Source organism: Pan paniscus, chromosome 16 (assembly GCF_029289425.2).
Source record: "Pan paniscus chromosome 16, NHGRI_mPanPan1-v2.0_pri, whole genome shotgun sequence".
NCBI classification, from domain to species: Eukaryota; Metazoa; Chordata; class Mammalia; order Primates; family Hominidae; genus Pan; species Pan paniscus.
The window spans coordinates 55,585,477-55,610,232 of NC_073265.2; the positions used below are offsets into that span (position 1 = coordinate 55,585,477).

Here is a 24,756-nt window from a genome sequence, read left to right on the forward strand (position 1 = left end):
CAACCGCCACCTCCCAGGTTCAAGTGATTCTCCTGCCTCAGGTTCCTGAGTAGCTGGGACTACAGGCACACGCCACCATGCCTGGCTAATTTTTTTGTATTTTTAGTAGAGACAGGGTTTCGCCATGTTGGCTAGGCTGGTCTTGAACTCCTGACTTCAAGTGATCCGCCTGCCTCGGCCTCCCAAACTGCTGGGATTATAGGCATGAGCCACCACACTGGACATTTAGGCATAATTTTGACCCACTACAGTTTGGGTTTTTTTGTTTGGTTGGTTTTTTTTTTTTTTTTTTGAGATAGAGTCTCGCTGTCATCCAGGCTGGAGTGCAGTGGCACGATTTTGGCTCACTGCAACCTCCGCCTCCCAGGTTCAAGCGATTCTCTTGACAGCCTCCTGAGTATATGGGATTACAAGCATGTGCCACCATGCCCGGCTAATTTTTGTATTTTTAGTAAAGACAGGGTTTCACCATGTTGGTCAGGTTGGTCTCAAACTCCTGACCTCATGATTTGCCCGTCTCGGTCTCCCAAAGTGCTGGGATTATAGGCATGAGCCACTGTGTGTGGCTGACCTACTATAATTTGTAATACAGAAGTAGGGAACCTGTTAGTTACCCTTGATCTAATTTCATGTACCCCTTAAGTTACGAAGAAATAATCCTATTTATTTCAATACTTTTTAAATGCAGCATCTTTGTGACAATATGATAAGATACTACACCAACAGTGAATTTATACCACCCTCAATTGAGTGAGACATTTTTACTCCCTATCTCTAGGATAAAATACTTCTTTCATTAAAAACCAAGTATAGGCAGGCTGGGCACAGTGGCTCATGCCTGTAATCCCAGTACTTTGGGAGGCCGAGGCGGGCAGATCACGAGGTCAGGAGATCGAGACCATCGTGGCTAACACGGTGAAACCCCATCTCCACTAAAAATACAAAAAATTAGCCGGGCGTGGTGGCGGGTGCCTGTAATCCCAGCTACTCGGGAGGTTAAGGCAGGAGAATGGCATGAACCCGGGAGGCGGAGGTTGCAGTGACCCAAAATCGCACCACTGCACTCCAGCCTGGGTGACAGAGCGAGACTCTGTCTCAAAAATAAATAAATAAATAAATAAAAACTAAGTATAGGCTGGGTACAGTGGCTAACACCTGTAATCCTAGCACTTTGGGAGGCTGAGGCAGGCACATCACTGAGGTCAGGAGTTCAAGACCAGCCTTACCAACATGATGAAACTCTCTGCTAAAAATACAACGAGCCAGGCGTGGCGCACTCTTGTAATCCCAGCTACTCAGAGGCTGAGGTGCGAGAATCGCTTGAACCTGGGAGGCAGAAGTTGCAGTGAGCCAAGATTGTGCCACTACACTCCAGCCTCTGTATGGTCACTGTATGAGCTGTCTGCATGCCAGGCACATGGGACAAGGGCTTTCAGACATCCTCTTGGTTAATTCTTAATGGTGAGGTGATGGCAGCATCATTCATATTTACAGATAAGTCAATTAAGTCTGAAGAGATTAAGTAATTTGCCTGTAATTTAACAGTCAGGGCAGAGCCAGGATTTGAATCCAAGTCTGTTAAACTTGCAAGCTCACATAGTGACCACTTAACACCTTGCCTCTCTGTTCATCATCATGCTCTATTTCTCCTTTCCCCCTTTTCCCTTAGCCAGCCACAATATAGGACTGAATTATATGTTATATTATTAGTTTTATTTTTAATATACCTCTATATTTCCTGGGGCTTTGAAATTATTATTTTGAGACTGTATGCAGTGGCTCACACCTGTAACCCCAGCACTTTGGGAGGCCGAGGCAGGAGGATCACTGAAGGCCAGGAGTTCAAGACTAACCTGGGCAACAAAGTGAGACCCTGTCTCTACAAAAAAATTATTTTGAGAATAAATAAATAGAATGCTTACTACCTCTTTAAAAAAGAAAAACTAATTTAGGTTTCTTTTACTTGTACACCAAGTCCATTATTTTACCTATATATAGAATATTTAAGGTTAAGGATGTAAAGAATTCAATTCAACGAGTATTTGACCACCTATTATAGCCAAGCACTAACTTAACCTAGTATTAAAATCAGTACATGATTCATTTCTACTTAAGAAATGTATTTAAATTCTGACACTCTTGCTTTGTTTAAACCGTAAAGCAAACTAGATTTCTGTAGTTGAAAAGAGGTGCTTCTGAAATGTGTCCAAAACAAATTTACTGGCAGATGAAGGTATTCAGACGGATGAGTGAAGGGTTCCCCTCAAAGTGTTGTCTTGTAAATTACTGTCTGGGACTAGCTAACGGTTTTTCTGTTCTTTGTCAGGTCCAATAAAACACTGGCTGATTCTCTGGATAATGCGAACGACCCCCACGATCCCATCGTGAACAGGCTACTGCGCTCCATGGCCACGCAGGCCATGTCGAATGCTCTGTACTTCTCCACCGGATCCTGTGCGGAGGAGGAGTTCCATCATTATGGTGAATCATACCATATTCCTATGTGTGGCTGTAACTTTGCGCTAGTTATTTTAAAATAGTTTTTGTTTATTTTGATCTTTTGCTTTCTTTTTGAAGGTCTTGCATTAGATAAGTATACCCACTTTACTTCTCCAATAAGAAGATATTCAGATATTGTAGTACACCGCTTGTTAATGGCAGCCATTTCAAAAGATAAGAAAATGGAAATTAAGGGAAATTTGTTCAGCAACAAAGATCTTGAGGAATTATGCAGACATATCAACAACAGAAACCGAGTAAGAGGGAATTTCAAAATTCTCTTATCTGTCATCTCTTGCTAAGAAAATATCAGCTTTATTGTGTAGTACAGTGAAGTATCATATATTCTAGCAAATTAAATTCTAGAATTATTCTAACCAGTGCTTTCAGAACATTTGTAGATGTTCTCAGGTAACTTGTGGAATTGGGAGATTTGACAGTAGATTATCAGATTTTTTTTTTCCGAAGAGTGGAAATGTAAAGATTCAAGCAACGCATGAAGATATGATGACAGAGGCCAGATGTGGTGGCTCACTTGAGGGCGGATCACTTGAGGTCAGGAATTTGAGACCAGCCTGGCCAATATGGTGAAACCCCATCTCTACAAAAAATACAAAAATTAGCCGGGTGTGGTGGCACGCGCCTGTAGTCCCAGTTACTTGGGAGGCTGAGGCAGGAGAATCTCTTGAACCCAGGAGGTGGAGATTGCAGTGGGCCGAGATCACACCACTGCACTCTAGCGTGGGTGACAAAATTGAGACTGTGTCTCAAAAAAAAAAAAAAAAAGATATGAAGACAGAAACATCACCTGTTATCTTACCACCCAGAGCTAACAATTAATGATTCTAGACACTGCTAACATTTTTATTTATAAAAATATCGGCCAGATGCGGTGGCTTGCACCTGTATTCCCAGTACTTTGGGAGGCTGAGGCAGGTGGATCACGAGGTCAGGAGATCGAGACCATCCGGGCTAACACAGTGAAACCCCGTCTCTACTAAAAATACAAAAAATTAGCATGGTGGCAGGCGCCTGTATTCCCAGCTACTTGGGAGGCTGAGGCAGGAGAATGGCGTGAACCCGGGAGGCGGAGCTTGCAGTGAGCTGAGATCGCACCACTGCACTCTGGCCTGGGTGACAGAGCGAGACTCCGTCTAAAAAAAAAATCATACCGTGCCTGCTGTTTGAATCTGCTTTTTTCATGTAACCCAACTGTTACTGATAGCACACCATGTTATATCATTGTTTTGAAGCTGCTTTCTATTCTATTTCATATTACTAGTTGCTACAAGATTGCACAGCATAGAACTAGACCATTGGGTAACGCAGGAAATTGGAAACTACCTAAATGTTTAATGTAATTTTCTATATCCAATGGTATAGTTGTCTGCTGTGCAATGTTGTAGCACTAGCCATGTGGACTACCTAAATTTAATTAAAATTAGAAGTAGACATTTGTCTCAGTAGAAATGTGGCCAGTGACTGGCCACATTGTACAGCTCAGTGGCCACTTGTGGTTAGTGGCTACATATTAGGCAACACAGATAGAGAGCATTTCTATCATTGCAGAAAGTTCTTTTGGGCAGCACTGTTCTAAGCAATCAAATTTATAACCATCCTTATGGATACACTTATACAGACATTTCAGATGATTTCCTGGAAAAATTCCTAGAAATGGAATTGCTGAGCCAAAAGGTGTGCACGCACAAATGAAACTGATAGGTCAGGTGCAGTGGCTCACGACTGTAATCCTAGCACTTTTCGAGGTCAAGGCCGGTGGATCACCTGAGTTCAGGAGTTCCAGAGCAGCCTGGCCAACATGTTGAAACCCCGTTACTACTAAAAATACAAAAATTAGCCAGGCATGGTGGTGCATGCCTGTAATCCCAGCTAATCGGGCGGCTGAGGAAGGAGAATCACTTGAACCCGAGAGGCAGAGGTTGCAGGGAGCCAAGATCGCGCCATTGCACTCCAGCCTAGGCGATAGAGTGAGACTCCATCTCAAAAAGAAAAAGACAAAGAAACTTTAATACATATTACTAAATTGTTTTCCTTATCAGTAGTGCTAATTTAGACTTCCACCAATAGGGTTTTCATTGGACAGGCTTGAAAAGAAAGAAAGGCTGGCCGGGCGCGGTGGCTCATGCCTGTAATCCCAGCACTTTGGGAGGCCGAGGCAGGCGGATCACGAGGTCAGGAGATCAAGACCATCCTGGCTAACACAGTGAAACCCCATTTCTACTAAAAATACAAAAAATTACCCGGGCGTGGTGGCAGGCGCCTGTAGTCCCAGCTACTCCAGAGGCTGAGGCAGGAGAATGACGTGAACCCAGGAGGTGGAGCTTGCAGTGAGCCGAGATTGCACCACTGTACTCCAGCCTGGGTGACAGAGTGAGACTCCATATCTCAAAAAAAAAAAAGAAATGCAAGTAAGACATGTGTAATACTTTTCCTGTATCCAAGGTGAACATGACCCAAATTTGCTGATCTCTAATTTCATGAACTATAAATGGGTTTCATTTTATAAAATAATTCATTTTCTAAGACATTTTTGAGGAGATAATACTAGATGGTTAAGTTCCCACAAAAAGTAATTTAATTTCATAGTAGAGAACAATTTTTATATTAATAGTTGTACAGAATCTCACATTTGAATGAATATGAATTTCATTTCTTTGGGGAATGCCAGGGGAGTGTTAAAATGCTTTGGAGTTGTGCTTCTTACAGGCAGCACAGCATTCTCAGAAGCAGTCTACTGAGCTCTTCCAGTGCATGTACTTCAAAGACAAAGACCCTGCCACCGAGGAGCGTTGCATATCTGATGGAGTTATTTATTCAATTAGAACAAATGGTGTGCTTCTATTTATACCAAGGTATGTTACATCTAATGCAATGGTGCATAAGAAATCATAGTTAAAAGTGTAGAACACAAACTGTACATTAGATATAATTTATTAAAATATTTAAGCAACTAGTTATCATATGTACATAATGTAATGTATAATTCAGTATATAAATGTGAAGATTGGAGGCCAGGGGTGGCTCACGCCTATAATCCCAGCACTTTGGGAGGCCAAGGTGGGCGGATCACCTGAGGTCAGGAGTTCGAGACCAGCCTGGCCAACATGGTGAAACCCCGTCTCTACTAAAAGTACAAAAATTAGCCAGGCATGGTGACGCATGCCTGAAATCCCAGCTACCTGGGAGGCTGAGGCAGGAGAATCACTTGAACCCGGGAAGCAGAGGTTGCAGTGAGCCAGGATCGTGCCACTGCACTCCAGCCTGGGCGACAGAGCAAGACTCTGTCTCAAAAAAAAAAAAAAGTGAAGACTGGAATGTGTGTGTGTGTATATATATATATATATATATATATACACACACACACTTTTATATCCATTTTAGGGTCTTTCTTATCCAGCAAAATACTTTGTTTCCATCTGCTAAGGTGAAATAAATACTTGGAGGTAAACCACAGGAAAAGTGATTTGTTTTTAATCTAGGAGAAAAACTAGTATTCTAGATAAGCATACAAGATCTGTGTACTAAGAATACATTGTCTCTGGATTTATATTCTGGTCATAATATAGGTTTGGGATTAAAGGTGCTGCTTATCTAAAAAATAAAGATGGTTTAGTCATCTCATGTGGCCCAGATAGCTGTTCTGAATGGAAACCAGGATCCCTTCAACGATTTCAAAACAAAATTACCTCTACTACAACAGATGGGGAATCTGTTACGTTCCATTTGTTTGACCATGTAACCGTAAGTCTGTGTTTCTATTAAGTATTATTAATATTTTAAATGTAAGGAATAAATAATGTGATTTAGTAATATGTATTTTCTTCTCTATGCTAGGTAAGAATATCCATACAGGCCTCACGTTGCCATTCTGATACAATCAGACTTGAAATAATTAGTAACAAACCATACAAGATACCAAATACAGAACTTATTCATCAGAGTTCCCCCTTGCTGAAGAGTGAGTTAGTGAAAGAAGTAACTAAATCTGTGGAAGAAGCTCAGCTTGCCCAAGAAGTCAAAGTAAACATCATTCAGGAGGAATATCAAGAATATCGCCAAACAAAGGGAAGGAGCCTATACACACTTCTAGAGGAGATACGGGACCTAGCTCTCCTGGATGTTTCAAACAATTATGGAATATGAGAGGCTCTTACTTCACTAAGAGCTGTCATATGTGAATGTTTTACAGTCTTTTCAAACTTAACATTTAATGTGTGTCACTCAGTGCTCTAGTCGATCAGGACTGGGTAGCTATTTCGCATATATGTAAAATGTTCTCAGCCGGGCGCGGTGGCTCACGCCTGTAACCCCAGCACTTTGGGAGGCTGAGGCAGGCGGATCACGAGGTCAGGAGATTGAGACCATCCTGGCTAACATGGTGAAACCCAGTCTCTACTAAAAATACAAAAATTAGCCCGGCGTGGTGGCATGCGCCTGTAGTCCCAGCTATTTGGGAGGCTGAAGCAGGAGAATTGCCTGAACCCAGGAAGAGGAGGTTGCAGTGAGCCGAGATCGCGCCACTGCATTCCAGCCTCGGCGACAGAGCGACACTCCATCTCAAAAAAAAAAAAAAAAAAGTTCTCTCATTCATTAAAGTTGCATTAAATAAAGTATAATTAGGTCACTATGGAAACAGAGTTTTCAGTAATGAGTGGACAGTAAGTGGTGGCTCTGCAGATGGCCCCTTTCTAATAAGTTTAATAAACCCAAAATTATTGGTTATCTCGTCTCCAATCAGTTCTTTCAAATGTTTTATTTTTCCAGTAATTACGTTTGGGTCATAGGCCCCTCTGACATCTGTCAGGTAATTTTCAGTCACTTTCAGATAATAAGACTTAGTCCTGAGTCCACTTCTCCACTTAAAAATTCCTATTTCATATTTGACTCAACCCTTACCTGCTGTCTCCAGTACTAGCTGGGATTAGGACACAGGGTGGGTGGTAGGATGCGCAGGTAAAGTTCTGTCACAGGCCTTCCTTCCCACTCTCCCATTTTGATGAGGTGCATTGGCCTTCCCCTTGTTAGAAACTTGTTACTTTGTCAGCAAACACCCCACTAGAAAAATTAACTCTTGGCCGAGCACAGTGGCTCACGCCTATAATCCCAGCACTTTGGGAGTCCGAGGCGGGTGGATCACAAGGTCAGGAGTTCAAGACTAGCCTGGCCAAAATGATGAAACCCCATCTCTACTAAAAATACAAAAATTGGCCAGGCACAGTAGCTCATGCCTGTAATCCCAGCACTTTGGGAGGCTGAGGGGGGTGGATCACAAAGTCAAGAGATCGAGACCATCCTGGCCAACATGGTGAAACCCCATCTCTACTAAAAATACAAAAATTAGCCTTGTGTGGTGGCAGGTGCCTGTAATCCCAGCTACTTGGGAGGCTGAGGCAGAGAATTGCTTGAACCCGGGAGGCAGAGGTTGCAGTGAGCTGAGATTGCACCACAGCTCTCCAGCCTGGGCAACAGAGCGAGTCTCCATCTCAAAAAAGAAAAATTAACTCTTCTTTCTCAGTTATCTAATGTAGTTTGTGAGGGTAGACAGAAGCCTGAACCGGCCCTCCTGAGGAAGCAGTTTCTATAGGCATTGGCATCTTGAAACTGCTCTCCATCTTCTAGCTGATCCCCTATTGGCTGCAGTTAGCCACAATCCTCCTAATGTACATGCCTCTTGGCCCATCCCTGTGGCAGTTCCCAGCAGGCCCACAAACCCCTCCCCCACCCCCATCCCAGATGTTCTCCTTGATGTTCTTGTGCTCAACTTCCTGGCTTTTCTTAAATGTGTGTTTTGTTTTGTTTTGTTTTGTTTTTTGAGATGGAGTGTCGCTCTGTCACCCAGGTAGGAGTGCAGTGGCACGATCTCGGCTCACTGCAAGCTCCACCTCCCAGGTTCACGCCATTCTCCTGCCTCAGCCTCCCGAGTAGCTGGGACTACAGGTGCCTGCCACCATGCCCAGCTAATTTTTTGTGTGTGTGTATTTTTAGTAGAGACGGGGTTTCACAGTGTTAGCCAGGATGTTCTCGATCTCCTGACCTCGTGATCCGCCCGCCTCGGCCTCCCAAAGTGCTGGGATTACAGGCGTGAGCCACCACACCTGAGCTAACTTCCTGGCTTTTCAATCAAACCATCTTTGTCACTTCCTGTCCCCACCTGAAGTCAGAAAGCCTGAAGAGAAGATGCCTGCCTGTCCTGGCTTTGCAGATGGAAGCCACTATAGCACCATCACTCTGCCCTTTCCCCAAGGAAAAAGAGAGTGAGAGGCCAAGTGCCATGGAAGATCACTTGAGGCCAGGAGTCCAGGACCAGCCTGGTAAACATAGTGAGACATCATCTCTACAAAAATTTAAAAAGTAGCCAGGCATGGTGGTACATGTCTGCAGTCGCAGCTACTTGGGAAGCTAAGGCAAGAGGATTGATTGAACCCCAGGAGTTTGAGACTGCAGTGAGTTAGGATTGGGCCACTGTATTCCAGCCTGAGTGACAGTGAGACCAACACACACACACACACACAATAGTGGCGGGGGACTGTGGGTAGGGGTGAGGGGGTGGGGTGGGAGAGCCTTTCCTAACACTAACCTTTCTTATTTGTAACTACCCCCTCTACCTGGCAGGAAGAACTCCAATCAGGTGTTCTCACGATTTGGCCCTAACACATCTAACCTCAAAATCAGCATTCCTAAAATCTGCCTTATCCCCTCAATCTTATTTCTGTATCATTATTGTACATGTGCTTCCCAATACTTGGAATCTCCTCCACCAAAAGCAAAGTCTTTCCTGTAAATCCTCCCTAGATGCTATGTTCCCCATGATACTTTGCAAGTTTCACTCCAACTAGTCAGTAAGTTCCCAAAAAGCATTCTTTGAACTACCCTAGCACCTATGAGGGCCAGGCAATATATCGCCCTTTCATGTGACCTTTTAACTATTAAAGTAACTCCTTAGAAAACATGTAAAAATCTTGTATTTACCAAAAGTGTAAACTGCAGAACTATATAGCAATGAAAACCTCCCATAAAGCCTGTAGATAGTTTTTAAGATAATGTTTACTTCTTTTAAAAAATTGACATTAATATTCAGTATATATGTACATCTCAAAACTTCACCCAGGCTGGGCGTGGTGGCTCACACCTGTAATCCCAGCACTTTGGGAGGCCGAGGGGGCGGATTACCTGAGGTTAGGAGTTTGAGACCAGCCTGGCCAACAGGGTGAAACCTCATCTCTACTAAAAATACAAAAATTAGCCGAGCGTGGTGGCACACGCCTGTAGTCCCAGCTACTCGGGAGGCTGAGGCAGGAGAATTGCTTGAGCCCAGGAGGCAGAGGTTGCAGTGAGCCGAGACTGTGCCACTGCACTCCAGCCTGGCCAACAGAGTGAGACTCTGTGTCAAAAAAACAAAACAAAACAAAACAAAAAACTTCACCTAGACTACTCTGGGCACACTGTCCATGGATTAGCCCTGCTTTGCAAGGAGCAGTAAAAAACAGAAACAAAACCTCCCAACTTAGTGAAAACAAGGCATTCAATGACAGACCAGCAGCAGAAACTGCTTATTACCTCCTAATCATTTTATGAAGAAATACCTATATAAAAAACACTAAAGAGAACAAATAGATTTAACTAAAGTGACAAGCATAATTATAAATAAATACCAGATTATCAGATTTTAAACAATAATCTATAACAGTTTTACTACCTAAGGATTTTCACTCCAAGAAGAAAAAATACATAGTAACGCCAAGCTTGCAGGACGATGACTTAACAGATACATTTTCTCTTAATGGAAACTTATCTAGCTTCAGTAATATTTCTGGATGTAGCATCAAGTTGCTGTTGCACATTTTTAAAAGACTGGTCCAGCAGTGTTTCCTCTTCATTTAAAGTATTGGCAATAGCATCATTACATGGATTGTCCAGAATGTCTTCGTTTAATCCATTTGACTTCTCCTTTTGATCCTCATCAGTATTAACCTCTTCAACCGTGTGTGCCCTAGGTGTATTCATTAACATATCTGAAAGAAATCATACCATTATTATTCATTATAAGTACCTGATCCAATCTTACCGCATAAGTACAAACCTCTTCAAAAGCTTAGTTTAGTAAAATGAAGTCTAAGATCACTTAATGTTAATTATGATCACTTTCTTCTAAATATATCTTTTTTTTTTTTTTTGAGATGGAGTCTCGCTCCATCACTTTGGCTGGAGTGTAATCGCGCGATCTGGGCTCACTGCAACCTCCGCCGGGTTCAAGCGATTCTCCTGCCTCAGCCTCCCGAGTAGCTGGGATTACAGGTACCCGCCACTACACCCGGCTAATTTGGGTATTTTTAGTAGACAGGGTTTCACTATGTTGGCCAGGCTGGTCTCGAACTCCTGACCTCAGGTGATCCACCCGCCTCAGGCTCCCAAAGTCCTGGGATTACAGGCGTGAGCTACCACGCCTAGCCAATAAGCCCATTTTTATACAATTAAGATCCATTTTAAATGCAAGAGAGGCCAGGCCCGATCCCAACAATTTGGGAGGCTGAGGTGGGAGGATCATTGGAGCTCAGGAGTTCAGGACCAGCCTGGGCCACATAGTGAGACCCCATGTCAACAAAACATCAAAAAAAAAAAAAAAAAAAAGAATTAGCTGGCTATGGTGGCGAACCATGATCGTGCCACTGCACTCCAGCCTGGGTGACAAAGTGAGATCCTATAACCAAAAAAAAACAAAAAAAAAGCAAAATGGTTTTGAATGTTATTCAACTCACACTCTTGGATCATAGTCAAATGTAACTGTTCTTATTCAAAATCAAACTACTATTGGCCGGGCACAGTGGATCATGCCTGTAATCTCAGCACTTTGGGAGGCCGAGGCAGGCAGATCACTCAAGGTCAGGAGTTTGAAACCAGTCTGGCCAATATGGTGAAACCCTGCCTCTACAAAAAATACAAAAATTAGCCGGACATGGTGGAGCACGCCTGTAATCCCAGCTACTCGGGAGGCTGGGACAGGAGAATCGCTTGAACCTAGGAGGCGGAGGTTGCAGTGAGCCGAGATCAGCAACTACACTCCAGCCTGGGCAATACAGTGAGGCCCCATCTAAAAAAACAAAACTGAAAACTACTAGAAAGAGGTCTAATAAAAACCAAGTGCATTTAGGTTTTATGTCAGAGTGATCCATAAGAAACTTTAAAGTACTTATTTCCATTTGGACAAATTTTAAGTTGTATATGATAAACAGAGGTGAGCTTTAAATACCAACTGCCAGGTATACTTGATATTGACAGCAAAGAAGCCACTGCCATCAAGAATAATGCTATCTTCATGTAATGTTTCACATGGTACTAATAAAACATCCATTTATAAAGAAAAAGTAAATTGGCCAGGTGCGGTGGCTCACACCTGTAATCCCAGCACTTTAGGAGACTGAGGTGGGTGGATCACGAGGTCAGGGGATCGAGACCATCCTGGCTGATACGGTGAAACCCTGTTTCTACTAAAAATACAAAAAATTAGCCGGGCGTGGTGGCAGGCACCTGTAGTCCCAGCTACTCGGGAGGCTGAGGCACGAGAATGGCATGGACATGGGAGGCGGGGCTTGCAGTGAGCCGAGATCACGCCACTGCACTCCAGCCTGGGTGACAGAGCAAGACTCCGTCTCAAAAAAAAAAAAAAAAAAAAAAGGAAAAAGTAAATTCAGCTGGGCATGGTGGCTCACACCTGTAATCCCAGGACTTTGGGAGGCTGAGGCAGGCAGATCACTAGGTCAGGAGTTCAAGACCACCCTGGCCAACACAGTGAAACCCCTTCTCTACTAAAAATACAAAAATTAGCCAGGCATGGGGGCACGCACTTGTAGTCCTAGCTACTTGAGGAGGCTGAAGCAGGGGAACTGCTTGAACCCGGGAGGCAGAGGTTGCAGTGAGCCAAGATCACGCCACTGCACTCCAGCCTGAGCTACAGACCAAGACTCCATCTCAAAAAAAAAAAAAAAAAAAAGACAAAAAGAAAAAGTAAATTCATCTTAACTGAAAAAAAAAGTAGCCAAAATAATTTTCACTTAAAAATGTTAATATATTGGGTGAAACTTTGTTTACAACATGGTATCTAGTTATTATAATTCTTTTTTTTTTTTTTTTTTTTGTAGAGACGGGGACTCACTATGTTGCCCAGGCTGGTCTTGAACTCCCAGGCTCAAGTGATCTGCCCACCTCAGCCTCCCAAAGTGCTGGGATTACAGGCAAGAGCCACTGTGCTGGGCCTATAATTCTTATTTTTCCATTTTGAAAGGAAAAACTGAATTGGAAATTAAGAAAGATATACGCAATCCTGCTTACTTCATTCAAAACCAACTTGCAATTCTTTCTAAATATAGTTTTAACAAATTTGGTTATGTAGTTTCCAAACCCACAATGTGTGTTAAAAACAGCAAATTTAGGCCAGGTACACTGGCTCATACCTGCAATCCCAGCACTTTGGAAGCCCAATGCTGGAGGATTGCTTGAGACTAGAAGTTCAAGGCTGCAGTGAGTCAAGATCACACCACTGCACTCTAGCCTGGGTGACAGATTGACACCGTTTCTAAAAATAGTAATAATAATATATTTTTTAATAAAGCAAATTTTCAGGCAGTTTTAGAAGTGAGAAGGGAATGCTAAAGATAAGCAAATTAAACAGCTACTTTCAAAAGTACAGCTCACAACCAAGTGACAAAAGACAAGAAAAAGCATTTTTTTTTTTTTTTTGGGACGGAGTCTTGCTCTGTCACCCAGGCTGGAGTGCAGTGGCCCAATCTCAGCTCACTGCAACCTCCACCTCCCAGGTTCAAGCGATTCTCCTGCCTCAGCCTCCCAAGTAGCTGGGTTTACAGGCAGGCACACACCACCATGCCCGGCAAATTTTTGTATTTTTAGTAGAGACGGGTTTTCACCATGTTGGCCAGGATGGTCTCGATCTCCTGACCTTGTGATCCACCCGCTTCGGCCTCCCAAAGTACTGGGATTACAGGCGTGAGCCACTGCGCCTGGCCTCTTTTTTTTTTTTTTTTTTTTGAGATGGAGTTTTGCTCTTGTTGCCCAGCCTGGAGTGCAATGGGTTGATCTCAGCTCACTGCAACCTCTGCCCCTGGGTTCAAGCAATTCTCCTGCCTCAGCCTCCCAAGTAGCTGGGATTACAGGTGCACACCACCATGCACAGTTAATTTTTGTATTTTTAGTAGAGATGGGGTTTCACCATGTTGGCCAGGCTGGTCTTGAACTGCTGACCTCGGGTGATGGCCCACTTTGGCCTCCTAAAGTGCTGGGATTACAGGCATGAGCCACTGCACCTGGCCTATTTTTTTCTTTATGTATTGTTATAATTATTGTCCTAAAGGTAATAGTATATGGCACATGCTTTAAGGAGTCAGGGAAGAATGTTTATTAAGAATTTAAAATCAATTTTAAGTGATTAAAATAAATTCTTTTTTTTTGAGAGCGTCTCACTCAAGTCACCCAGGCTGGAGTGCAGTGGCACGATCTTGGCTCACTGCAATCTCCACCTTCTTGATTCAGGTGATTCTCATACTTCAGCCCCCCAGGTAGTTGGGATTACTGGTGTGCACCACCACACCTGGCTAATTTTTGTAATTTTAGTAGAGATGGGGTTTCATCATGTTGGCCAGGCTGGTCTTGAACTCCTGACCTCAAGCGATCCACCTACCTTGGCCTCCCAAAGTGCTGAGATTACAGGCATGAGCCACCACGCCTGGCCAGGTGATTAAAATAATTTTTTAAGAGGTACTCAGCTATCCAGAAAACCATCTTGGATTCATTTATTCTGTAAGGAACACAGACATTCTCTCTCTCCTCTCTCACACACACTGTCTCTAAAATATACATAAACTTAATATCACACTTTTCCACGCCTAGAAGTATTTTATTTTGGGGGCTAGCAGAGAAGTTAAAATTTCCAACATGTCCTTGATATATTAATGGTAGCATATAAAATTTGGCATAAAATTTACCATTTCCTAGGGTCTGACTATTACTCAGCAGCTTTGCCTGCCTTCTTTCCAAGGCCAGTTGTTTATTTCTCTCAATTCTTTGTTGTTGCTCTTCTGTTAGGCTTCTACTTAACTCAGAAGCAAACATCTCACTTTCAGATAAGTTTGTCAGAAAGGGATCTAATTCAGTAGAAGTGACATCATGTTCATTATTCTCCGCAACTTCATCTGCAATAGAAAAGAAATAGTACATCTGTGGTGTTAGACTAGTTAGAGAAGGCTTCTCATTGAAAAAGAATTTAAAGTGGCAAGGTGACAGACCTGAAAAAACAATTTGTGAGGTATAAGAATGTTGTGAATACATGCTTGATTCAATTAAATAAGAAATATTTATAAATCAGTTTAAAGAGGAATGCTAAATCAAATAAAAATACAATTTAAAATATGCATGAAGGCCGGGCGCGGTGGCTCACGCCTGTAATCCCAACACTTTGGGAGGCCGAGGCGGGTGGATCATGAGGTCAGGAGTTCAAGACCAGTCTGGCCAAACATGGTGAAACCCCATCTCTACTAAAAATACAAAAATCAGCTGGGCATGGTGGCGCATGCCTATAATCCCAGCTACTCAGGAGGCTGAGGCAGGAGAATTGCTTGAACCAGGACCCGGGAGGCGGAGGCAGCAGTGAGCAAGATTGCGCCACTGCACTCCAGCCTGGGCTACAGAGCAAGACTGTCTCAAAAAAAAAAAAAAAAAAAAAAAAGGAAACAAAAAGTTCTTGATTGTAATTAGAAATATTTTATGCTTGGCCTAATCAAAGAGCTTAAGGAATCCAAACCATATTCTTGTTCTACATTAAACCAACACATTTCAATAGTTTCCCAGTGTCTATATGGGAAAAGGTAATTTTAATACATTTTATTTTATTTTTTGAGATGGAGTTTCACTCTTGACACCCAGGCTGGAGTGCAATGGTTCGATCTTGGCTCATTGCAACCTCCGCCTCCCAGATTCATGTGATTCTCCTCCATCAGCCTCCCAAGAAGCTGGGATTACAGGCGCCCGCCACCATGCCCAGCTAATTTTTGTATTTTTAGTAGAGACAGGTTTCACTGTATTGGCCAGGCTGGTCTCAAATTCCTGACCTGAGGTGATCCACCTGCCTCAGCCTCCCAAAGTGCTGAGATTACAGGCGTGAACCAATGCACCCGGCCAGTAAAAGGTAATTTTATGTAGGACATTATCTTTTGTAGAGTTAAACACAGACAAATGAAAAAAGAAAAGAAATTTAAAACTTTATGGACATATTTCCAAATTAATTTCTTTTTAAATTCAGTGTGGTCTACATTATAAGTAATACATTATTAAAGCCCTGTAAACCAGTTAACTTAAGGTAGGATGTCCCCAACATGATCCACAGCGGTATTAAATAATAGATCTTCCATTTATATTTCATTTAAGAATTAAGAAAAACTATGTTTTACTAACATATTTAAAATAAGACTGGCAGTGGTTAACTGTCCCTTGTCCTTATGACAGAGTTACTGTCTGATCTGTGAGCCACTCTATAGGCAAGATCCATATTGCAAAAGGGTGGAGAATGGGGCCCCCACTGACTTTACAATGTCTGATATACAGCTGTTTCTGATTGCCCAGTCAAATAAACTGATGGATTTCATCTTACTAATTTAACCAAACAACCCCAACAAAATGCACAAGTGTTAGGTTAAAAAGATTCTACAAAATAACAAAATGCCTGTAGGTAGAATAGAAGCACAAGCAAAAAATAAAAAAAAACAGCAGAGCTGACACTTTACCTTCTATCTACATCATCCATATTATGAAATTAAAAGAAAGATAAACCCCATCACATCTGACAAGTTGGTCAAAAAATTCAAGTCACCATTTGAAATATTTATATACATTATCCTTGTTCTATGTATATTATGCCTTGAAATACTAGCTAATTATAGAAAAACTATCACAATTAAAAAACATTTAAAACATAAAGACAGACCTTTAAAATTATTTCAGTGAGATTTAAAAATAATGATACTTAATTCAGCCCTTTACAATCAAACTCCCTTTTAAGGTTTCTTCCTTAATAGTGAAAAACGAAAAGCCACTTTTCCTTCCTGACATGGAAAACAAACATGTAGGAAGAAACTAAAATGGCCTCCAATGTCAGGAAATACTGATAGAGTATATGTACGAAACATTGCTGAAGCAGTTAAGAAACAAGCATTAGAGCCACTTATGAGCCGGGCGCAGTGGCCCACACCTGTAATCCCGGCACTTTTGGGGGCCAAGGCAGGCAGATCACCTGAGGTGAGGAGTTCAAGACCAGTTGGACCAACATGGTGAAACCCCGTCTCTACTAAAAATACAAAATTAGTCGGGCATGGTGGCACATGACTGTAATCCAAGCTACTCAGGAGGCTGAGGCAGGAGAATCGCTTGAACCCGGGAGGCAGAGGTTGCAGTGAGCCGAGATCACACCACTGCACTCCAGCCTGGGCAACAAGAGTGAAACTCCGTCTCAAAAAAAGAACCACTTATGAAACATGGGGTTTTTAATGTGCTTCATCTTACAGGGTTGCAGGATCCTAAATCAATAACAAAATACATAAATAACAACTTTTTTTTGTTTTTTTCAAGAGATGGGGACTCACTCTGTCACCCAGGCTAGAGTACAGTGGTATGATCATAGCTCACTCCAGCCTCAAACTCCTTGGACTCAAAGGATCCTCCTGCCTCAGCCTTCTAAATAGCTGGGACTATAGGTGTTGACCTCTCTGGTCCCTAACTCCTGGCTTCAAATGAACTCAAAGAACTAACTTTGACTGGACAAGGTGGCTCACGCCTGTAATCATGGCCCTTTGGGAGATTGAGGCAGAAGGATTGCTTGAGAACAAGAGTTCAAGACCAACGTGACCAACATAGCAAAAAAAAGTCTCTATTACAAAAAAAAGTAAAAAAAAAACACAAAAAAAACTACTTTTGATGAACCAAGAAAACAAAGGTATCTTCAGTAGTAAATGACCTATTTATATAAACAATATATTTTGTAAGAAGCAGCTGGTTCCTTTGAGTAGGATTAAAATGAGATTTAAAGCTGGGTGCAGCAGCTCATGCCTATAATCCCAGCACTTTGGGAACCCAAGGTGGGAGGATCACGTGGACCCAGGAGTTTGAGACCAGCCTGCGAAACATAGGGAGACCCTTTCTCTACAAAAAAAAAAAAAGAAAAAAAAAAAAAAGAAAAACTTGGGCAGGCAGGTGGTGCATGCCTGTAATCCAAACTACTCAGGAGACTGAGGTGGGAGGATTGCTTAAGCCCTGGAGGTCGAGGCTGCAGAGCTATGATCATGCCACTGTGCTCCACCCTGGGCGACAGAGTGAGGCCCTGCCTCAAAAAGAAATAAGTAAATAAAAATGAAATTTTAAAAAATTAGAAGTACGCATGAAATTCATTTACTGCAACATTCATTGGCAAGTGATTATGGCAAAGAAGCTAAAGCTAGAAATATTCAATGTGTTACAGGATGCCATCATTGTAGTAAAGACAAACTAAAACATAAGTAAACTATATAAAAATTAAAGGGAAACAAGGGCAATGCAAAAGGAAACAGCATAGGGGAGTCAGAAATGATGGGAGTGGGGATGCAACTATAACAGTGTAATGGGGAGGCTTCACCAAGTTGTCATTTGAGCAGTTTGAGGAGTGTAAGACAGTCATGCGGACTTGAGGGGTACAAGGGAAGAGTGTTCCAGGCAGAGTACGACAATACAAAAGCCTTAGAATAAAAATGTGCCTGAAATGTCCAAAGAACAGCTGGAGGCCAAGCACAGTGGCTCACAACTGTAATCCCGGCACGTTGGGAGGCCAAGGCAGACTGTTTGAGGCCAGGAGATACAGACCAGCTTGGGCAACATAGTGAGATCCTGTCACTACAAAAACTAAATTTAGGCCGGGCACAGTGGCTCACTGGCTCACGCCTGTAACTCTAGCACTTTGGGAGGCCAAGGCAGGTGGATCAACTGAGATCAGGAGTTCGAGACAAGCCTGGCCAACGTGATGAAACCCTGTCTCTACTAAAAATACAAAAATTAGCCAGGTGTGGTGGTGCACACCTGTAATCCCAGCTACTGGGAGGCTGAGGCAGGAGAATCACTTGAACTGAGGTGGAGGTTGCAGTGAGCCGAGATCGCACCACTGCACTCCAGCCTAGGCAACAGAGTGAGACTCCGTCTCAAAAAAAAAAGTACATTACAAATCACATCCGTATAGAAGTAAATGTATTTAATCAACAAATAAAATAGTCAAAACATTTTTACTTCTGTGGCACCTGATCAAAAAAATTTGGAGACTATTAAGATACAAATTAAATATATGACACAACAAACAAAAATCTCAGATTCAGTTCTCTTATTTGTACCCTATATTTCAGCATGCTTGTAATTCTCTGAATGGTCCATGTTAATTTATCTCCTTTTTTTTTTTTTGAGACAGAGTTTTACTCTTTTTGCCCGGGCTGGAGTGCAATGGCACAATCTCGGATCACTGCAACCTCTGCCTTCCGGGTTCAAGCAATTCTACTGCCTTAGCCTCCCGAGTAACTGGGATTACAGGCATGTGCCACTACGCCAGGCTAATTTTTTGTATTTTTAGTAGAGATGGGGTTTCATCATGTTGGCCAGGCTGGTCTCGAACTCCTGGCCTCAAGTGATCCGCCCGTCTTGGCCTCCCAAAGTGCTGGGATTACAAGCGTGAGCCACTGTGCCTGGCCTTAATTTATCTTTTTTTTTTTTTTTACTGCCATAGAATATAGAGCCTGAAATCCAAGTTAATTTACAGCTCTGCATAGATGGCTCCCCCATTCAAAATCACCTCTGCCTGACCTCTACTGTTCATTCAAAATACTTTTTTTCTTTTTAATTTCTTTTTTCTTCCTCTCACCCCCAAATCAAAATTCTTCTGAATCCTCCTTTGTGAAGTTCTCCCTCTACCCTCAGGGACATGTAATTATGCTCTCCTTTGCATCCCACCCTGTGATCTACTCATACCTCTAATTACAACACCTACCACACTACTGGCAATGTTGTATGTCTGATTCATTCACTACTGTATTTGCCCACAAAGGGGCCTGATCTTAGTCATTTTTTTATCCCTGAACCTTTATCACATACCGGGCACCTCAAAAAGTAACCCAGTAGTATATGCTGTGGAATTTAGAACTGTAATAACTCATTCCTTTACATATACCCAATCCTATGCCATCCATACATACCATATTTTACCAAGAAATTTAAATCATGGATTATTTAAAGCACATTCCTTTTTTTTTTTTGAGATGGAGTCTTGCTGTCGCCCAGGCTGGAGTGCAGTGGTGTGATCTCGGCTCACTGCAAGCTCCGCCTCCCAGGTTCACACCATTCTCCTGCCTCAGCCTCCCGAATAGCTGGGACTACAGGTGCCCGCCACCACACCCGGCTAATTTTTTTTATTATTTTTTAGTAGAGACGGGGTTTCACCATGTTAGCCAGGATGGTCTCGATCTCCTGACCTTGTGATCCACCCGCCTCAGCCTCTCAAAGTGCTGGGATTACAGGCGTGAGCCACCGCGCACGGCCTAAATCACATTCCTTTACATGTTTGAAAGTAGTTTATAAATAACTTTAGGGAATTCTACATGGAACCTGTATTTTCTTCCACATCTGTTAAAAGTTAAAAAACGAAAACAAACATGTATGGAGCCATCGCACAGAAAATCTGATAACTATACAGACCCTGTCGGCAGGAACCATCTGTTTTAATGTGTGTGACTGTCTATGGTTGCACTGTACAACTAACAAATGCAATCAATACCAGGAACAGTCACAAAGGTCTCACTAAAGTCCTATATCCGAGAGCTGCGCTCCAAGTGAAATGCAAACTTTCATCATAAATTATTTTGCCTAATTTCCCAGTACCACTTTATCCAATGGTGTATATGTATATGAACACTTTATCTTGATATATATTTTTATTAACAAGTGCTATATAGGATCAGTGGGTCACCAGAGTTCTCAAAAGTTCATATTCTACAACAAATTTGATATACAACATTCTAGATGTACCAAGGCTTTTTTTTTTTTGAGACAAGAGTTTCACTCTATCACCCAGGCTGGATTGCAACGACGCAATCTCGGCTCACTGCAACCTCCACCTCCTGGATTCAAGTTAATTCTCCTGACTCAGCCTCTTGAGTAGCTGGGATTACAGGCGTGCACCACCCCACTCAGCTAATTTTTGTATTTTCAGTACAGATGGGGTTTCCCCATGTTGGTCAGGCTGTTCCCAAACTCCTGACCTCAAGTGAACTGCCCACCTCAGCCTCCCAAAGTGCTAGGATTACAGGCATGAGCCACCACGCCCAGCCCACTACCAAGGCATTTTAACTTATCTATTTATTGTACTTTACCATACTTTAATTATATACACAATATGGACTAAGGATCTGGTCCTATAATACTGCCTCCTCTAACTACTTCTATTCTTTCTTTTTTTTTTTTTTTTTTTCAGACAAGGTCTCTCACCCTATTTATTGCCCAGAGTATAGTGGTGTGATCCTGGTTCACTGCAGCCTTGAACTCCTGGGCTCAAGTGATCCTCCCGCCTCAACCCCCTGAGTAGCTACAACATGCGCCACCACACCTGATTAACTTTTTAAAAATTTTTGTAGATGGGGTCTCACTCGGTTGCCCGGGCTGATCTCCAACTATAGGATTCAAGTAATCCTCCCTCCATGGCCTCCCAAAGAACTGGGGTTGATCCAAAGGTAATGAGTTATCAATTCACAGTCACAGATCAAACTCCTTGTTCTACTCTTTCCTCCCTTTTCACTACTGAACTTGGCTAGTCTTTAAAAAAAAAATAACAAGCCAGGCGCAGTGGCTCACGCCTATAATCCCAGCACTTTGGGAGGCCAAGGTGGGCGGATCACGAGGTCAGGAGTTCAAAAACAGCCTGGCCAACATGGTAAAACCCCGTCTCTACTAAAAAAAAAAAAAAAAAAAAAATTAACTGGCTATGGTGGCGCATGCCTGTGATCCCAGCTACTCAGGAGGCTGAGGCAGGAGAATTGCTTGAACCGGGACCCAGGAGATGGAGGTTGTAGTGAGCCGAGATCATGCCACTGCACTCCAGCCTGGGCTACAGAGTGAGACTCCAGCTCAAAAAAAAAAAGTTGGCCAGGCACAGTATGGCTTGAGGCCAGGAGTGTGAGACCAGCCAAGGCAACGCAGGGAGATCCCCATCTCTACAAAAATTTAAAAATTAGCCAGGCACAATGGCATGCACCTGTAGTCCCAGCTACTCGGGAGGCTGAGGCGGGAGGATCCCTTAAGCCCAGGAGTTGAAGCCTGCAGTAAGCTATCATTGTGCTACTGCACTCCAGACTGGGTGACAGAGCAAGATTCTGTCCCTAAACATGAAACAAAAAAGCAAAGCGCTGGGATTACAGGGTTGAGCCACCACCCTGCCTAGATCTATTTCTAAAAGCAAAATTGTTATAAAGTAAATAAACCTATATTCTTACCATTATTGCTAACAAAATCTTCATGTAAAATAGGGAGATCAAGTCGAATTCGTTTTAAACAGGTCTGAAAATGAAAAGAGATTATTTATTTTTACCTCTTTACCAATCATGTTGGGGGGAGATAATTTGCTATTACTTTTCCCTCTCTACCAAAAGAGATTTCAAAATGAACACTTTAAACAGCAATTTAGCCTCAACTAAATCTATCCTACCATTTAGCATATGAATATTTATAATCATCTCAACACTTACCTGAACTTCCTTTTTACTTCCCAGGTATTCAACTCTGTCAATAAAATCCTCAAACTGCAGTTTAGGGAATAGCCTATGTGCCCAGTGCTCCATGTGTCTGATTAGCATCTTCAAGTCTTCAGCCTGGCACATAAAAATAAAAATGCTAAACAGGAGTCTCATTCTCACAGCTGACCCCGTCAGCAACTTTCAGAACTGAAAAGCTATGCCAAAATCACTGGGGTCATTTTATGTTTATAAGGTTGAAAAACTTATAAAAGGAACTTTAATAAGAAAAATATTGGCCAGACACAGTGGTTCACACCTGTAATCCTAGCACTATCGGAGGCCTAGGGGGATGGATCACTTGAGCTAAGGAGTTTAAGACCAGCCTGGGAAACATGGTGAGACCCCATATCTACTAAAAATACAAAACAATAGCCAAGCATGGTGGTGTACACCTGTGGACCCAGCTACTCAGGTGGCTGAGGTGAAAGGACTCCCTGAGCCTGGGGGGCAGAGGTTGCAGTGAGCCAAGTTCACACCACTGCACTCCAGACTGGGTGACAGCGAGATCCTATATCCAAAAAAAAGAGAGAAAATTATTAAGAACTTAGAGGACTGCAGTCTAAAAGAGCACTGGATACAGGGTTTTTTTTTTTTGTTTTTGTGGCTTTTTTGGTTTTTTTCAGAGAGATTCTCGCTTTCTTACCCAGGCTGAAGTGCAAGGGCACAATCTTGGCTCACTACAACCTCAGCCTCCCGGGTTTAAGCAATTCTCATGCCTCAGCCTCCCAAGTAGCTGGGATTAGAGGTGTGCGCCACCACACCTGGCCTAAATTTTGTATTTTTTAGTAGAGAGGAGGTTTTGCCATGTTGGCCAGGCTGGTCTTGAACTCCTGGCCTCAAGTGATCCACCCACCCTGGCCTCCCAAAGTGCTGGGATTACAGCATGAGCCATAGCACCCCGCCTGGATACAGATTCATAAAAATTAGATGAAAAAAAATCCCAGTACAAAAACTTAATAAAGTTGGCCAGGCGCAGTGTCTCACGCCTGTAATCCCAGCACTGTGGGAGGCCGAGGCGGGTGGATGACCGGAGTCAGGAGTTCCAGACCAGCTTGGCCAACATGGTGATACCCCATCTCTACCAAAAATACAAAAATTAGTTGGGCATGGTGGTGGACACTTGCAATCCCAGCTACTTGGGAGGCTGAAGCAGTAGAATCGCTTGAACCCAAGAGGCGGAGGTTGCAGTGAGCCAAGATCGAGCCATTGCACTCCAGCCTGGGTGACAAGGGCAAAACTTCTTCTCAAAAAAACAAAAAAAAACACTTAATAAAGTTAAAAGATAGTAGGCCGGGCAGTGACTCACGCCTGTAATCCCAGCGCTTTGGGAGGCCGAGGCGGGAGGATCACAAGGTCAGGAGATCAAGACCATCCTGGCTAACACGGTGAAACCCCGTCTCTACTAACAATACAAAAAAAAAAATTAGCCAGGCCTGTTGGCGGGCGCCTGTAGTCTCAGCTACTCGGGAGGCTAAGGCAGGAGAATGGCGTAAACCTGGGAGGCGGAGCTGGTAGTGAGCCTAGATTGCGCCACTGCACTCCAGCCTGGGCAACAGAGCAAGCAAGACTCCGTCTTAAAAAAAAAAGAATATATTAGAAACACTTGAAAAACTACAAAACTCTCTAAAAATATACTATCATCTGCAAAAAAGTATACCTACACTCCTACATAATTCAAAAATAGATTTCAAAATGTGCATTTGTAAAGTGATTGACAGTTACTAAATGTATTCATTTTTTAACCACACTTTACTGACATTTATTATGAACGAGGCACTGTGCCACATCTTGGGGACACATAAGTGACTGATACAGGCAGAGTCCTTGCCCTCATGAAATTTAAAACTTTGAGGTAGACAAAGTAAATTTTATTCCTGTAAATTATAAAATAAAAACTGAGACTTTACAGACACAGGTGTGATTTTCCTATAGCCAAGGTTTAAGCAGCAAAAAATGAGACTGCACAAGACATGCTTTCTAATTCTTCAAACAGTTCCCTTTCTAGTACATCACAACTCAAGACATACGACGACTAAGGATAGTATCTTAAAGCATTCTGAGATTTCCAAGATCATAATGGGTCCACATTTTTATTGCTATTTTAAAAAACAAAGGTCTTACATAAAAATCAGTTCTTACCTCATGACCTTTACCTTTGAATTTTGCCTTATCAAATACATGCCTTAAGGCTGGAAGTCCTCTCTCTGAAATTAATCTGTGAATAAAAATATGTTTTTAATTTCAAGTTTTCTTTTCTTTTTTCTTTTTTTTTTTTGAGACGGAGTCTCACTCTGTCGCCCAGGCTGGGATGCGGTGGCGCGATCTCGGGTCACTGCAAGCTCGGCCTCCCCCAGGTTCACGCCATTCTCCTGCCTCAGCCTCCCAA

General features: G+C 42.6%; 2 protein-coding genes and 1 non-coding gene across 12 annotated transcripts in view; 1 reads left to right on the forward strand and 2 right to left on the reverse strand.

Moving 5' to 3' along the window:
* The window catches only part of DIS3L (DIS3 like exosome 3'-5' exoribonuclease), a 41,547-nt gene extending 34,305 nt beyond the window's left edge, over window positions 1-7,242 (forward strand). For all 6 annotated transcript variants that reach the window (XM_034938987.3, XM_003827991.5, XM_034938984.4 and 3 more), the window contains 5 exons: window positions 2,327-2,481; window positions 2,578-2,756; window positions 5,227-5,372; window positions 6,087-6,261; window positions 6,355-7,242. In XM_034938987.3, the coding sequence (XP_034794878.1) occupies window positions 2,327-2,481; window positions 2,578-2,756; window positions 5,227-5,372; window positions 6,087-6,261; window positions 6,355-6,663 (964 nt within the window). In that variant the 3' untranslated portion in view covers window positions 6,664-7,242. The remainder of the gene's footprint in view (window positions 1-2,326; window positions 2,482-2,577; window positions 2,757-5,226; window positions 5,373-6,086; window positions 6,262-6,354) is intronic.
* Window positions 7,243-9,544: 2,302 nt separating this feature from the next.
* Window positions 9,545-24,756, reverse strand: part of TIPIN (TIMELESS interacting protein) — a 47,125-nt gene continuing 31,913 nt past the window's right edge. For all 5 annotated transcript variants that reach the window (XM_057299839.2, XM_055098213.2, XM_008953334.6 and 2 more), the window contains 5 exons: window positions 24,510-24,585; window positions 22,323-22,445; window positions 22,071-22,134; window positions 14,514-14,720; window positions 9,545-10,532 (listed from right to left, as the gene is read on the reverse strand). In XM_057299839.2, coding sequence (XP_057155822.1) covers window positions 10,309-10,532; window positions 14,514-14,720; window positions 22,071-22,134; window positions 22,323-22,445; window positions 24,510-24,585 — 694 coding nt within the window. In that variant the 3' untranslated portion in view covers window positions 9,545-10,308. The remainder of the gene's footprint in view (window positions 10,533-14,513; window positions 14,721-22,070; window positions 22,135-22,322; window positions 22,446-24,509; window positions 24,586-24,756) is intronic.
* On the reverse strand, window positions 20,237-20,372 carry LOC112437345 (small Cajal body-specific RNA 14). The gene has a single exon (XR_003025968.1). It is a non-coding gene; the product is annotated as a small Cajal body-specific RNA 14 (non-coding RNA).